Raw genomic sequence first — 16,513 nt, 5'->3', positions numbered from 1 at the left:
CAGTGACAGAAGGGGAAGTGACACGTATTGTATTGTTGCCATCGAGGATAAAAAGATGGGGTTTATATCATATTGCTTGAGTTTATCCCTCTACATCATGTCATCTTGCCTAATGCGTTATTCTGTTCTTATGAACTTAATACTCTTGATGCATGTTGGATAGCGGTCGATGTGTGGAGTAATAGTAGTAGATGCAGAATCGTTTCGGTCTACTTGTCGCGGACGTGATGCCTATATACATGATCATGCCTAGATATTCTCATAATTATGCACTTTTCTATCAATTGCTCGACAGTAATTTGTTCACCCACCGTAATACTTATGCTATCTTGAGAGAAGCCACTAGTGAAACCTATGGCCCCCGGGTCTATTTTCCATCATATAAGTTTCCAATCTGTTTTGCTTTGCAATCTTTACTTTCAATCTTTATCATAAAAATACCAAAAAAATTATCTTATCATCTCTATCAGATCTCACTTTTGCAAGTGGACGTGAAGGGATTGACAACCCCTTTATCGCGTTGGTTGCAAGGTTCTTATTTGTTTGTGTAGGTACGAGGGACTTGCGTGTGACCTCCTACTGGATTGATACCTTGGTTCTCAAAAACTGATGGAAATACTTACGCTACTTTGCTGCATCACCCTTTCCTCTTAAAGGCAAAACCAACGTAGTGCTCAAGAGGTAGCACCAACGCGGGCAATAGGATTTACAATCCCCTTGTACTCGTTAATTGCAAAGATTAATTCTCATAATGATAGTTAGATAAATTGCAAAACAAAATAAAAGATAAATAATTGCAGCAAGGTATTTTAGAGTTTTAGTAAATATGGTGTGAATGGACCCAGGGTCCATAGCTTTCACTAGAGGCATCTCTCTCATGAGCATTGCAGCGGTAGATAAAATTACTGTTGCGCAATTGGTAGAAAATCGCATAGTTCTGACATTATTCATGACATGATCAATACATAGGCGTTACGTTCATGGTAAGCAGACCGCAATGATTCTGCATCTACTATTACTCCGCCCCTCGGCTGCTATCTAGCATGCATCCCAGTTGTACCCTGACTTGGGGTCGACCACCACGCCTAGTGTGATCATGGGTGACGGGGGTGCTTTCGCCTTGCGAGACCTCCATCAGCCAGCGCCTGGACTGGCTCCACCACCTTGCACTTTCGAGTGGCTGTAAATCACTTTCGACTAGTCGCAAGGGATCTCCCCTGACACATGTCTACCTTGTGCACCTAAGAGGCTATGACTTGTGTAGTACACATCAATAATTTGTAGCCAACAAAATAAAGATCATATACATTTGGATTGTAGATGCGAAGGTAACCAAGCGTTGTTTTGATTCTGCCGCTACTAGCCCCGCCAATTCATTGGCACACACATCTGGTCGAGGAATGGGTGTAAATGCGAATTACAGTCACCGTTGTAGAATGGGCAAGCCAAATACCTCCCATCAAAACAGGTGTGTAGCACACAGTCAACGCCAATTTTTTGGCTTGGAAGGAGTTGGCCCAAATCCAGACACACCCTAACTACCATGCCATTCCAAAATCATGAGTTTTACCAGCATGGGTTTGGTTCTTTCACAAAAATCACAAATACAGATATGAGAATCATGAAAAGCAAGATCCTGAATGAGAAACTAGAGACCAAGAAAACCAAAAGAGTGAAGATTAGTAGAGTATGGTGAAAAACATGCTGTGAAGTGACGGGATTTTAATGCCTTCAGATGCGTTGAGGGTGTTTCGAGGAGCAGGGGTGCATTGTTGCCATATGGACATTCATCAAACCCATGTGGTAAGAACTAACCTATCTCGATTTGGTTGCTTGACGATTGCCTTGGCACTATCACTTTTGACTATCTTATTGATTTTTTCACACATGCATGTGTCACTATTCTCATTCTTCCTTAGGAATATTTGTGTGTGTGTGTATTTTACAAAGTTGACCATTATTATGAACTTGATGTATGTTTGGCCCATGCCAAAAACAAAACCGAAATATAGCCTATGCCAAAATCTAAATCTAAATATGGCTTATGCCAAAAAGTAAATCGAAAGATCGTTTCGCTGTCTCGTTCTCACCTCTCTCAAAAGAAAGGTGGATAGATTTTCTGCATAAGTGTCCTCGTCATCAGTTCTCCTCGCCATTGGGTGCTTCCAGACGCTAATGAGGTGGGGGTACCCCTGGATTGGAGTTAGCCATTTTTGGGTCACCCTAACTCTGGCTAGGGTTTAGTCAAGGTGATCCAGCGCATCAAGCTTCGCTAATAGTGTGCCGCATGTTTTTTTAGATGGTGAGAGGGCGCACATGCCTGATGTGTTTTTAGAGGCTTGTTGGTGCTGATTAATTTAAAAATATTTGGTCCAGTCAAAATCATGAATCAAATTCAAAATTAAATATCTCACTTGAGTGAGAGAGCTCATTGAGAAATAGTTGACCCGATCAAAATCATGAACAATCAAAAAATTGAACACCTCAATTGAGAGGGCTCTCAAAATTAGGGAGAGCATCGCGAATTAGACAATGGCGAGGAAGAAAGAAAGGCTCCGAGGCATATAGGATTCCTCGTCTCCCGTCGATGATGCCGCCAATCTGTCTTGTCTTCTGTGACCTTAAGGCCATGAAGGCGTGGTGGATCCCGGCCCCTTTCCGGCAGGAGGGCTCATGCTTTGTCTTCAAGTGTCTCTTTAATCTGTTTACGGTTTGTGTCATGTACAAGAAGTTGAGGTGGCGATGGTTCTGAAGATGGAATAAACTTCTCCCCGCCTTGCCCTCCTCCCAGTGGTGTGTAATGCGTCTTCAAAGGGCGTGTGGAGGTGTGTCTCCAGCGGATCTCACGAGATTCGGTCGGTGTTTATCTTGAATGGATCTGCGTGCATCCGATCTTCGACCGTCTGTGTTCTTGTGTCTACAAGTTGGATCCGTTCAATCTACACCTCTATTCATGGCGGCGGTTGTTGTTTTGGTACGTTGGTTTTTGGGACCTTATATGACGACGACTTTCTGACTGGCTACTACAATGAGGTTTGTCCGACTCTGATGAAAAAGAGTGATGACGGTAGCACGCCTTCGATTCGCTCTAGTGCTTGTAGTTGTCGTTAGGTGATCTACAAACAAGTATGTAATTTTTATTGCTTCGCTCAAGTGTTTGTAGTCGTCGTTATGTGATCTACAAACAAGTATGTAATTTTTATTGCTTCTTGTGTTCTTAGCGCTGGTATGTGATATTTGATGAATAGATCATAGGTTTTGTTAAGAAAAGAATTAGTAGATGATGGCGTCGAACCCCTCCTCACGTCGCCACCATGTCAAACCAAGGAGACGTTACCCCGGTTTAGAAACGGAAACCCAAAATACGCAGCCCTCACGCACACGCTCTCCTCAACCAGACACGCAGGCCCGTACATAATCCATCACACGTGCGGGCTCCCACCCATCCCCCACACGTGCGCGCGAACCGAGAGCCCGGCCGCCTCTCCCGGGTCCCGGCCCATCCCAACCGTCCGATCCCCGGCCGATGGCGGCGGACGGCCAGGATCCCCCGCTGGCGGACGCCGCCGCCGCCGCCTCCGGCGACGACGACGCCGCGGCGGCGGACGCGCTCCTGAGCCCGGCCTCGGAGCAGCTGACGCTGCTGTACCAGGGGGAGGTCTACGTCTTCGACCCCGTCCCGCCCCAAAAGGTCGCCCCTTCTGCACCGTTCGCTTCAAATTTTTTTCCCATTGCTTTCGCTGAACCGGCCGTGTTGACTTTGCCTGCGTTGGACGGAGCAGCGGGCTCCGAATTGCGCCGAGGAAATATACGTTTATTGGTAGATTTCGATCATTCCATCGATTTGCATGTTCCCTCCAGCCGAATTGCACTGTCATGGAGATAGCTCCCTCGATATCCAGCCTAGTAATATCTGTCGAATTGCACTGTGGAAATGCTTTTTTGGTTCTGTTGATTGAACTTTCAGAGGAATTGGCTATGTACTGTGGATAGATTGAATATTTGAAGCAGCGGGGGTTTGTTTGCGCCCTTGCTGAGTTGAATTGCGCCAAGAACGTGTCCTCTGTGACTGTTCTGTCGTTCGAGCGTTTAGGAAAGGGGCTAATATGTTCTTACATTTGATCAACTTTTATTAGTTCGGCTATATTCTGTCTTGCTGGAATCGAGTTTGCTGTGCTTGCTTGCTAAAGCGTGTCATTTTCATAGATAGATTTCAGACGATTCTTCCTGCTTTGATGTGCTTATGCATGCTTGCTTATGCTGCCAGACTTGGCGGAGTATGATTGTTTTGAATGATTTTTTTAATTTTCTTATGGAGATTATCAAAGTTTGGGTGTGTTACCTAACCGAAACTTCCATCCCTGTTCTGTTGCTATCCTTGTAGTGTTTTTAAATTTCCTTCTCTTATTCTGCTTGACGTTATTCCTTATTGAATTTGCGTGGCCATCCCTCTGTCAGTGATTTTGCAGGTGCCATAGTTCAGTGTTAGGGTACGGTTCTTGATGGTTCTTCGACAAAAGATTCACCATCTTAATGATGTTTGTAGGCCATGCACTCCTATGTGGTTATACCGAATTGCACAAAAATGGAAGTCCATTTTCTATGTTCGTGTGCATGCGTGTGTTTTTTTTCCTTTGACAAAACACAAAAAACTTTGAGCCTTGATGCATTGATCAAAGGAATAGTTATGTGCAAGCCCATGTAAGGGCCAACACCCCAAAAATACAACACTACACTTATAAATGCTAGGCACCACCGCGCGAGATGTCTCTGGACATACCATGAGTCAGTTGTGATGCAGCCATATTACGTTTCAAGGGTGATTGCATGATCAAATCGCTGTTTGTTAAATCATCGTCCAAGTGTTTCTGGTGATCAGTTCATGGTCATTTGTAATTGGTTTACTTGATTAATTTTCTTAGTGCTATACAGGTTCAAGCTGCTCTGTTGGTGCTTGGAGGGTGTGAGGTGCCTCCTGGTTTAGTAAGCATGGCTGGGCCTACTGCATATGGTGAAAAGGTACCATCCGCTGTAGAATCTGTACAACAAGGTTGTGTGAATGCTTTTAGTTTCTAAGCTTTGTCTCACGTCTGCAGAGTACAACTGTGGCTGCCAAAAGGGTTGCTTCCTTAATGAGGTTCCGTGAGAAGAGGAAGGAAAGATGTTTTGATAAGAAAATAAGATACGGAGTGCGCAAGGAAGTTGCCCAAAAGTACAGACTCAATCCATGCCCATTCTCTTGTAGGTGCTTTCGTAGAGTTATTAGCGTACAAATGCTCTTTTACATTATGGAAGCAAGCAGGATTTGATTAGTCATCACACATTTAGATCATATGAATGGAATATACTCCATCTTTCTGCATTCGTTATGCACAAGCAAGCAGGACTTGATTATTAATCACACGTTTAGACCACATTAATGAGGGTTTCTGCATTCGCAATGCCACATTCCTCTTTGGCACAAATATAGAATTCTACCTAATTCATCTGCCTCTTTGGTTTCATGTCTAGCCTATCAATCTGAGACAATTTTGTTAGTCTTGAATAGTTCCTCAATCACCAATGTCTGAGCAAAAGTTGAACAGCTCCTCAATCACCAATCTCCGAGCAAAAGTTTAAGTACTAGTAACATGTAATAGTACGGAAATATGGATCATGCAATGTTAATTCTGAGAATATTGGTGCACTGAGGCTTTTTTTTTACTAGGAGTAAAGCAGTCTGGCTCTGGTACATCTTACTAGTCGACTTGTGTGTAGTTGCTATAGGTTTTCATAGTCCTCATAAGCAAAGGCAATTTTTATAGCACTTCATTGCAGTTGGTTATCAAGCTCTTGATGTTTGCTTGTTTAGAAAGAATATCACGTTGCTGCTTACATGAGTCAGCACTGAATAAAGAAACTAATTCGGATTTCTACAGTTATGATTTCCTGTTACCTTGGAAGGTAGTCATGTTCTGTTTACTATTCCTGGTACAAAATCATATCTACTCCCTCCGTCCGGAAATACTTGTCGGAGAAATGAATGTATCTAGACACATTCTAGTTCTAGATACATCCATTTTTATCCATTTCTCTGACAAGTATTTTCGGACGGAGGGAGTAGTAGTCAAGAGATTGCTCTTGAGATTATTTTTTTGTGGATTATTTATTTCATACTCCCTCTAAAGAAATATAAGATCATTTAGATCACTACCTTAGTGATCTAAACGGTCTTATATTTCTTTACAGACGGAGTACATTGCACAAAATATATACTCATTAATTATTGCTGGCAGGATGAAACGGCGTAAAGGACAGTTTGCTGGAAGGGCGGATTTTGGTGATGCTGCAAGTTCTTCTGCAGCTTGTGTCTCTGCAGCCGATGGCGAGGATGATCATTTCCGAGAATCCCAGTGAGTGAGTTGTGATGACATGTGTACGTGCAAATCACGTTTCATCACTTCATACACAGAAGGTTTTTCCCTGTGTTTATTATGGGCTAATGTTGGTTTGCTTTCCTAGTTGTCAAAATTGTGGCGTCAACTCAAGGCTTACTCCAGCAATGCGTCGGGGGCCGGCTGGCCCAAGGACCCTCTGTAATGCTTGTGGCTTGATGTGGGCAAATAAGGTACTTTCCTCACTTTAGCAACCTTGATGCCTGTTACTCCCTCCGTCCGGAAATACTTGTCATTGAAATGGATGTATCTAGATGTATTTTAGTTCTAGATACATCCATTTTGATGACAAGTAATTCCGGACGGAGGGAGTATGTTTTTTTAAAGCATGTAAAAAAAAGCAAAGGCAGCATGCGTGAATCTAACCAAATTCTTCACATTTAACTGGTTTACAAATTGCCTAACCGATTACCTGCTGATGTTTATGACACCTGCTAGCAATTTGCTACGTCGCTACTACTTAACCTCAGATAATTTCAGGGTACTCTGAGAAGTCCTTTGAATGCCCCCAAAATGACGGTGCAGCATCCCGCCAATCTGAGTAAAATGGTGCGTTAGTTCTATGATATAACTTATTTGCTTGAACATTTCATGTTTACTTTATTTGTGTTTCTTCCTACACAGGAGAGTGTGGATGATGACAAAGCAATTGTTTGTGCTGAGCCTAATCATACCACGGTCAAAATGGACTCTGGGATGTAAGCACACCTTCTTTGCAGACTCTACTGCATCTCAAATCGCTGTCTAGCAGCTATATTTTAAAAGCTCCTCATGTCAGGGTTTAAATGGGAAACCTCATGGCTCAGGAGAGATCTCTCAAAACACCAACTATGTACCATTATTTAACTTTCTTGATCTTTTTCCCTTTTTTTATGTGGGGATTCTACTTTCTTGATCAGGAGTCCGGAACAAGAACAGAAACCAGAACTGCGCCCAGCGACCGAAGGCGACAGCATGGCTGATTCATGACAAGTGTATATAAATTGAGACATAGGTTTTTGTCAGATATTTCCTGACTTTAGAAATGATGTATAAGGCAACAAAACTAACAAAAGCATGCATCGACATGCCACATTTATCCCCTCCATGTATTTATATTACATTACAAATTGTATACCCAACAGTTCTGCAATGCAGAGAATTCAGCAATGCAATGCAATCCATCACATCATCATCACATTCTTGCCAGTTGTGTATTCTAGTGATTTGCCTCATCATCAGAGAAAACGGTAAACAAATTCTTATGATTTCGATAACAGATCAAGATCATCACATGCGTCTCGCAAGAGATCAACACATCTTCACTAACATTTACTTCGGCTATTGTAAGATGCAGCTGCATATTTTCTACCAAGAAGAAATGAATCGAACTTCAATGGATGGCTACAAAATAGGTTTACAGACATACAAATCGCAACAGCCCTTCACGAACTACACAAGAGTTTGCAATCATCATTTACATCACAGGTTTGCAATCCAATCGGGCGCGCATCAGAATCCGGTACGCATCGGGAAGATTGGGCGTGGCGACTTCGACCGCTGCTGCTGCTGCTGCTGCCTCGCGGACTGCAGCGCCTGGCCGACCATGGCGGCGCGCGATGTCGGCGACACGGGCGTGCCGCCGTCCAGCGCGCGCCGGTAGGCCTCGTCGTCCTCCACGCTCCCGCCGCCGCCGCCGCCCAGCGCCTTGCGCACGACGCGCTGTATGTCGTACGACGTCATCTCGTGCTCCTCCGTGAGCTCGGGCCCGTCGGAGCGCGCCTCGAAGCCTGACAGCAGCAGGGACGACGGCGCCCCTCCTCCCGCTCGCGCGAGGGCGCCGCGGTACGGGCGCACAGTGAACTGGGCGCCGCAGCCGTCTTCATCGTCGTCGTCCTCCTCGTAGTCGTAGCCGTAGCCGGCGTCGGTCTGCTGGCCGCGCAGGCTCCGCGCGCCGCTCAGATCGAACTCCCCGAACTCCATGTCGCTCCCGCACTCGTCGTCGTCCTCCTCCGCCTCCTCGGACGCGTCGTCGATGAACACGACGCGGAGGCGGAACTCCACGCCGCGGAGCCCGTCGCGGTCGTCGGCCCCGCACCTCGCCCGGACGCGCGCCGCGGCCGCCGCGGTCTCCGCGGCGACCTCCGGGCGCAGCGCCGGGTTGTCGATCCGGGCCACCAGCTCCTTGAACGCCCGGTCGGCCGCCCCCTGGCGGCCCAGGTCGGCGAGCGGCACGCGGCAGGCCACGTCCTCCATCGTGTCGACGTCCACGGGGCCGGCGCCGTAGTCGTTGCACAGCTCGACGAGCAGCCGGAGCGTGACCGTCGGCTGCGGATCGCGCGCGCCTGAAGCCGGGATCTCGGCGAGCAGGACCTGCTTGTCCGGCTGGCTGAGCAGGACGTGCTCCTTCACGGCGGCCATGTCTGCCTGCGGGTGCACGGGCGGGCTGCGGAAAAGAACAGGGTCTAGGGCCGCGGTGGACGTGTTCCTTCACGAGTTTGCACGGTACGTACTTGCGGGTCTGGTGCTCCTTTTATAGCAGGAAGGTTCGATTGAGACGAGAGAGAGCTGAGCTCGATTCGGAAGTGAAGCCCCAATACCGAATCAGAATTGCAGTCCGGCAGAGGAAGGGAGAGAATCATCCAGCCGCTCATCATTGGTTGTACTTCCCTCGTCCGAAAATACTTGTTAAAAAAATAGATATGTTTAGATGTATTTTAGTTATAGATACGTTCATTTTTATTCATTTTTCCAACAAGTATTTACGGACAGAGGACTTGAACCCTGGTGGGTTGGGGATACCACAGTCCCTCTAACCATCCAAACACTGGTTGGTTCGTCATTGGTTGTATTAACGTGTTCTCATAATTAGGGAAGCGCTACACGTCCGGTCTGATCTCTCCACGGCACCGCCCTCCTTTGCAACAAGGATCGTGTTGCGCTTGGCGCTTTGCAACATGAGCCTGTTGCGCTCTCCGTCGGACCGTTTTTTTTTCCTTTGAAACAAGGCCTATGTTTCAGAAACATTAAGGACGTTGTAATCCATCAAGCGGCTCCAGTGTTTCCCTCGTCTCTTTCATTGCAACACTGACCATGTTTCAGAAGCATCATCGACATTGCAATCCATCAAATCCCAATTGCAACACCTATGAATTGGGTGGCCGTCATCCTCGTAGCAGTCGTTGTGTGCCTCGCAACAACACTGTCTCACCAAGCTCACAGATCTCCGCATCCCTCCTTTCAAGTAGCCACCACCGGCTGTCGCCGCCGCATCACAAGCTGCCCCGATGCGGGAGGCAAAGAGTCCATGGTTCCCCCCTCTTTGCATCGCGCGAGCGAGGCTGTAGCTCGATGGCAGCAGTGGTCAATGGAGGAAGGAGAAATGGGACGAATGAGATGAGTGTCTAGAGGGAGGGCAATGCAATGTTTCTGGGCCCCACGGCAAGCGTCACGGCGGCAAATTTCTCCCAGAAATCAGCCGGGTGAACCCCAAGCGTTTCCGTAAAAATTAACTGACACAATCACACGTTGAACCACACATAGAACCAGAGCCCTATCTTCAACAAGCATTCAACTGGACAACATGAACCAATGAGCTGTTTCTTAGAAAATGAATTTTCTCTACAAAAAACAAGTTCGCCAAACTAAATTCAGTTTGTGTTAAATGAATAAGAGCTGAACTGGGAAATGTGATGGAACATCACGTTGAGCTCGGATAGTGTGGTGAATGAACAGATTCTGTATTTGCATGGAACAGTAGTATCTTTCCTATTTCCTCCTATGTTTCTCTTGGCTCCAGTTGCAGGTTGGAACTATGTCTTCTCCTTGGTTGCTCTGAATAGTTTGATAACATTTTCATACACCACAAATGTGACGGAAGCTGCTGGAAGGTTCTTCAGTAGATTGGACGTGATGCCCCTGTAAAATCCACGGACACCTTCGTACCTGCAGCAGAAATTGAGAATTCAAACAAAATGTGTAAGCGTTACCGTTGCTCAAAATTGTAGCACAACCAACATTCAGGACCAGCAAAGTCGCAACAAAATACATGGCATGCAACATCCTCAATTATAACAGGTTTCTACAGATTAATGAAGAATATAGATGATTAGTGGGCAAAAGTGTAGACCAAGCTTGAGAGAAGACAGCCAGGTAGGGTGCATATTAGATATTAGATAAGCCAATAAGATATATAAACCATGGCTTAACATCAGATTCCGTGAAATGGTAATGCCGTCCAAAACTTTCTCTAATCGAAGCTTTAATGACCCTCACCTTGCAGTTTCCTTCACTACATGCCAACTATCTGAGTACTTTGGGATACCATCACTACCAGGTCGTTGCTGAAAAGTTGCAGACAAGAACTATTATTATTGCTGCTAAACTCCAAAGAAATGAGATGCAGAGCTTTAAATCTGAAACCAACCTGCAAGCGGGCTCGGATAACCTGCAAATCCAAAAAAAAAACATGGTTGGTATGTATAGTAAGACGGCAGCAACCATTTATGAAGTTGATAAGAATAAACAGAAGTTAAATCTTGCCTGATAAGGATAAGTAAGCAGAATAGCAGATAATTTTGAACCAGCGCCAAGTGCAGCATAATCAACGGAGTTCTGTTGATAACAAAGGCAAATGCATATCAGAAATATTAATTGCCCATCTAGCAGATAGAGAATGTGTTTGAAAGCAGACATAACTTTACCTAAATGTTCTAAGAATATTGATTGCCCTGAATCAGCTTATGCATCATGCAATTTGTATGTAAGTGATGTTCAGAATAGGGACACTAAGAAACAATATTACATAACACCTATATTTGACTACTTGACGGTCTTCACAAGTGAGGACATCCTCCTATGTTTCACAGTTCACATGCTGTATCATGTCACAAAGGATGGTCATACATAAGTTTAAGCAACCTAATTTAAGAAAATTTCTGAACATCTGAACAGACTTATCCAGGGAAAACATAAGAATGTCTATACTGTAAATTAAGCTAGATGTTTAATGTCTGAGCACACATGCAATCACTAGGTGCCTACCAATAAATCTTCGCTGCCTTTGTCATCTCCCCTTGTTTGTTTACTTTTTGCAGATATCATAGCCTTGCGAAGTTCCTCATAGGCAGTGAACTGTATCGCGCCATGGGTGACCTTTCAAGGACGGCACATCAATAAACATTAGTGCATGTATTCATCAACGATATCACAGTAAAACAGAAGAAATACTTAAGAATGTCACTATCCCAACAGTCCACAACATATGCATCTTTACTAATTGAAACTAGTATAGACATAACCTCTGCTTAAGCACAATTACAATTTACAGCGACCGAATTCCTACAAGCACCGTCGGGAAATTCTGACATTGACAGGTATATTAAATAAACTACTACTCCCTACTAGTGTGAAAAACGCTCTTATATTATGGGACGGAGGGAGTAGAACATAAAACAGTTTATCTGACCTTCCTAATTCCTTTCTTGCTGAGAACTGTAAGAATAATCTCCATAACAAGGTGATTTTCCGACATCAAGATAGCACTAGGAAAACATGACTAGCTATGATCCAAATAATAAGACGTCCCACATTCTCTAGTTGGAGCCTCACAAGAGGATATTACCTAAAGCATGTAGCTAAATCTGATAGGCCACACCTCAGACAAAAGCATAGAATGCTAACATCTTAAAACTTGGGTGCTACTTAAAAAATCAATCCATACCATGAATGGTAGTGGTAAGACCTAGATTTGGGTTAACAAATTCAAGAAAGAATGAACTGAAGTCACAGAACATATATAATTCTGAGTCAAGGACAGCTACATGTTATTGCACTCCTGTATCTAGAGCTAATTAAAACAGCATGGGGATAATAGTTTTATGACTAAATTTGTAGGATTGTAATGAAAAGCAGCACAATACTAAACAGCATTTCAGCAAAAAAAAAAAGATGCATACCAGCAAAAGTCCAGGCCCGATCCCTCTATAAAGTGCTCGCCATCCCTCCTCTTTCCGAATAGTTCTCAAAGCATCTGGCTTCATAACGACCAAATAAGCAAGGTCACAAAATTTTGTACTAGCTATAGACCGAAAGAAATATGGGCATCAAGGATGCACACAAACAATTCATGGCTATAATGATTTGAAACAATCTTTTTTACACGAGCTCAACTAAATAAGACTAATCTTAGCAGCTTCAGATAGAACTAAGAATGGCACAAGTTACTCATTTGCAACAGAAAACAATTCACAACTCTAGTACGATATGTTTGCTGTATGATACTTAGAAAATAAAAATACAAGTACGGTAAGCATATATTACCAGAAAATCCAGAATAAGATGAAGTATGCCCGGGAGTTTGTAGTTGCATCCGTGTTTTCACCAGCCATATGGGATTTGTAAACAGGCAAACCTGTATAAACACAAGAAAAATACATTTGTCATGAATAAATGATATTTTGATGAAGACAATTGAGGTGAACAAATAACACTAACACATATTGGCAGTCAGAAAACATGTAAGGTTAGACTAGCTATCAAAGGCCTAGTTACATTTTAACCCGATTTCATTAAACTCCAATCTGACAAAATCACAAAGACACTAGATCAGGAGTTACTGTACGAACCAAAGCACCTGCTTCTGCAGCTGAGGCAAGATGGTCGAAAGGACGGAGCTGAACATCCTTCTCCTGCAAGTATCTTTGTTTAGCTCTGTTGTAACTGTCAAAACAGACATTCGTAACATTAGTCAAAATGCCAGCACTACGGGAAGCAGCATCCAATCGGTAAACTGCAGCATAGGATCCTTATATAGGATAGGAAAAAGAAACAAGTGAAATTAAATTCTGAAATTAGCAGCTTACTTTGGTATAGTTCACTAATAAATAAAGCATTGAATGCTCCACACTACAACTATTCAACAGTTCGGCAGAATGAACTAATGGAACTTACAAAAAGAAATATAGCCCCCAAGAAACGGTTGATCCCAGAACTGCAGGATAAAATCCGGCATAAAGTCCCCTCAGGCCCTACATTAAGGAGTCAGATCAGCATACCTCATAATTCAAATACCAGAAGAACCAAATTCCTGAAGATCTTACAACAAAAGGTTTTAGTCATTTAGTTTGCTATAAATGGTAACCAAGCTTCCAGGTACAGGTGATTGTCATACACATTGTTGGCTTCCTAACTTCCGAGGAATTTCCAATGAAATTAGAGGAGAAAATTAACTAGGAAGTAACAGCTACAGGAAAATCCACCTGCATAAGTGCATATTGTAATGATTTGCATTCAAAATTTTCCGAAAATCAACAGGATTAAAAACAAATACAATATAATTAAGGTTTTAAGCTATGGCCAAGGTTTGGTCCACCAAATGATGAAAAATTGAAAACAAAACAAAAAATGTGACAGGGATTCACACCTCAGATCGTGCGATGGTGTACACAGCGTGTCCCGTGTTCCTGTACGGCGGCAAGTCGGACAACCCTCTCCCGCCGCTCACTAAACACCAGCAAAAGAGCAGCAGGGTTAAGGTTACCGGTCGGGCTCTGCGTCTCCTAGGGCTTAGGGGGGGAGGGGATTACCTTGGAAGCGGGTGCGGACGACATCGAGCGGGTGAAAGGTGGCGACGGTGGCGAAGCCGGCGGTCGCTCCGGCTCCGGCGTTCTCCCAGGTCCACGCCTCCGTCGACGGCGGAGGGGTCCCCGGCGGCATCTCCGGCGAGAGGTGAGGTGGTCGCTTCGCTTTTTGGGAACCTCCTCGCAGCGGCGAGAGTTTTGCAGGGAAAACTCGCTTTGACAACTCGGTCGTGCGCTGCCTCCACCTCAGCTTTTCACTGTTTGGATGGGCCGCATCTGGGAAATCTGGCCCGATATAGTGCTGGTCCGTCGAGGTGAGGCCCATGGGCTGTCACGGCATGTTTATTTAAACAAAACTTTTTTTTTCTGAATTTTTACCATGTTGTTGGCTCAATTGGCTAAAAATGACACAAAAACAACCCAAAAAGCCGAATAGCACGTTAGCCAGCCGGAACATGTGTCGTGCCAAGCCTGCCCCGTTTGCCCTCCATGACGTGCTCATCCGCCGAGGTGAGACCCACACCGGCATGACCCGCTTATAAAACTGCCGCCCCTTGTGTCGGCCAAGCCTATTTAGGCGTGTGCCATGCGTGGGCCGGATCGTTGGCCACCTTTGATTCAGTCGGGCATGGACATTGTATACTGGGCCTCACTAGCTAGTTTAGTTTATTGCTTTCTTTATTGGGCTGCGAAAGAAGTCATAATGTTCATTTTTTTCCTTCCAAAATATAGGATAGGCTACGGCCCACTTGGCCTAACCTGCTAGCTCGCCCATGGTTCACCATGGTGGTAATCTTTTTCTTTATATAAACAAATATTTATCTTTATATAATATATTAAATGGAACTTTACAATAAATTAGAGAACAATAAAATAAAAACCACAAGCTAAGAACATTAAAAAACTAGATAGTTGAATTACAACACTCTGAAATCATCATCTCAACACCCACCAATCGCATTGTGATGCTTCCATACACTAGTAAAGGGACCACATAAGACTATATCTACACTAACCTCAAAATTTTGAATAGCCACATGAGTCACCCACCAAAAGAGCATGAGAATCTTAAACCGTTGAATGTACTGTGACCAGGGACACACCTCCCATGAGGCAGATTTGTCATATTGTTGCTTTATCGCCGAAACACCGAGGAACAAGACCATGATCACAAATTCACAATAGTGAAAAGTGGGAGTGGAGGACCTTTCCCTATGTGATGCATAGTTGAGTATAAGAGGATAATATAGTTTTTTTCTTCATTCTGTCCAAGCACAATCCAACTCGAAGATCACTAAATATCACACCCGCCATCTAGTTAAACTTAAATAATAAAGGAGAGCGTTTAGTCTATTAAACATCTACTTAAACTTGCATAATAAAAGTAACATTCACTCTATTAAACACTTGATCTATGAAAAATGATCATAGCGGTGAGTAGTTAAATGATATGTCAAAGTTACACACGACTAACAAAAGATGACAATTGTGGTTGCCCCTAGGGGCAAGGTATTTTGGAGCTCGAGCTCATGTGCTCCCGTGTGAATAGTAAAACAGAAGGAAAAAACAGTGCTAATAAAGCTTTCTAGCTCATCTTATTTCTTGTGAACCACTACACATGTTCATTGTAGAAAATTAGTTTTTCTAAATACAGTTTTTTGGTTTTACAGCTCCGTTTCAATTTTCTAGCTCCGTTTCAATTTTCTGCTGGCCTAGGGAATCTCTTAAAAAGTACTTGCGTTGCTTCTAAAATGGTACTCCGAGCATGTTAGGGCATCTCCAAAGCGGACCCTCAAACATCCATTATATGTCCAGAACAGTGCGCGGACCACTTTTGCTATCCAATGGGCATCTGTATATATCCGCTTAGCAGTCTGAACGTACGGATTCCAGTATCCAAGAGACAAACGTGTGGGGCGGGGGGGGGGGGGCTTTGCCGGAGTCCGGACATGCACTTGGTCAATCACATGCATGGTCACTCTCTTCTCTCTCTCCTCCCAACCGCACATGCATAGTCCCATCTCATTTCTCTCCTCCCTACCGGACACTAAACCATAAATATCCCACCCCATGTCTAGTCCCCACCTACTTTTTATCCTCCCAACCGGATACTTTGTGATTAGCATTGGGTGGCTCTCTCTTGCATCATGTCCGGACATATACCAAGAAGACCTTAATTTATTGATAATACCTGGGAGAGAAGAAGGCCTAAATATGTTATTATATGCCATAGTTATTTCTCAAGATAGGGTCCAACACAATCTATTTATGGGTTGAATTTTTTTAGCACTACTCAATGAAATCCTATATAGCTAAATATTGATCCCCCTATCTCAATTCTCTCAGTATGTACACATGCCACCTCATTATCCAACTAATTATCTACGTTCATCTGCATGGGGAATGATATTTATATTCTCTCTCAACATGCACACATCCCAACTCACCACACATGTCACCTCACCAATCACACTAATTATATACTCCTTCCGTTTCTTTTTAGTCTACATATAAAATTTG

At 44.1% G+C, this 16,513-nt stretch overlaps 3 protein-coding genes across 3 annotated transcripts; 1 reads left to right on the top strand and 2 right to left on the bottom strand.

Moving 5' to 3' along the window:
• The first annotated feature begins 3,384 nt into the window (after window positions 1–3,384).
• Window positions 3,385–7,611, top strand: LOC109773359 (GATA transcription factor 19). The gene is made up of 8 exons (XM_020332051.3): window positions 3,385–3,691; window positions 4,933–5,019; window positions 5,097–5,212; window positions 6,276–6,392; window positions 6,502–6,607; window positions 6,915–6,983; window positions 7,059–7,132; window positions 7,334–7,611. Exons 1-8 carry the CDS (start codon window positions 3,527–3,529, stop codon window positions 7,401–7,403), a joined length of 804 nt encoding a protein of 267 aa, XP_020187640.1. The 5' UTR covers window positions 3,385–3,526; the 3' UTR covers window positions 7,404–7,611.
• Window positions 7,612–7,664: 53 nt separating this feature from the next.
• On the bottom strand, window positions 7,665–8,946 carry LOC109773364 (uncharacterized). The gene has a single exon (XM_020332055.4). The coding sequence runs from the start codon at window positions 8,832–8,834 to the stop codon at window positions 7,926–7,928; it is 909 nt and encodes a 302-aa protein (XP_020187644.1). The 5' UTR covers window positions 8,835–8,946; the 3' UTR covers window positions 7,665–7,925.
• A 1,051-nt stretch (window positions 8,947–9,997) lies between these two features.
• LOC109773360 (folate transporter 1, chloroplastic) lies at window positions 9,998–14,225 on the bottom strand. Its single transcript, XM_020332052.4, has 11 exons — window positions 14,000–14,225; window positions 13,837–13,916; window positions 13,365–13,441; window positions 13,040–13,133; window positions 12,735–12,825; window positions 12,371–12,444; window positions 11,457–11,567; window positions 10,956–11,027; window positions 10,840–10,860; window positions 10,689–10,756; window positions 9,998–10,358 (listed from the first exon to the last, which is right to left on the bottom strand). The coding sequence occupies exons 1-11, from the start codon at window positions 14,127–14,129 to the stop codon at window positions 10,226–10,228; spliced, it is 951 nt and encodes a 316-aa protein (XP_020187641.1). The 5' UTR covers window positions 14,130–14,225; the 3' UTR covers window positions 9,998–10,225.
• Window positions 14,226–16,513: the final 2,288 nt, after the last annotated feature.

The sequence above is a fragment of the Aegilops tauschii genome, chromosome 4 (genome assembly GCF_002575655.3).
Source record: "Aegilops tauschii subsp. strangulata cultivar AL8/78 chromosome 4, Aet v6.0, whole genome shotgun sequence".
NCBI lineage: Eukaryota > Viridiplantae > Streptophyta > Magnoliopsida > Poales > Poaceae > Aegilops > Aegilops tauschii.
The sequence above is the reverse complement of the archived record's forward strand: the minus strand, read 5'-3'. Positions and strand labels throughout refer to the sequence as shown.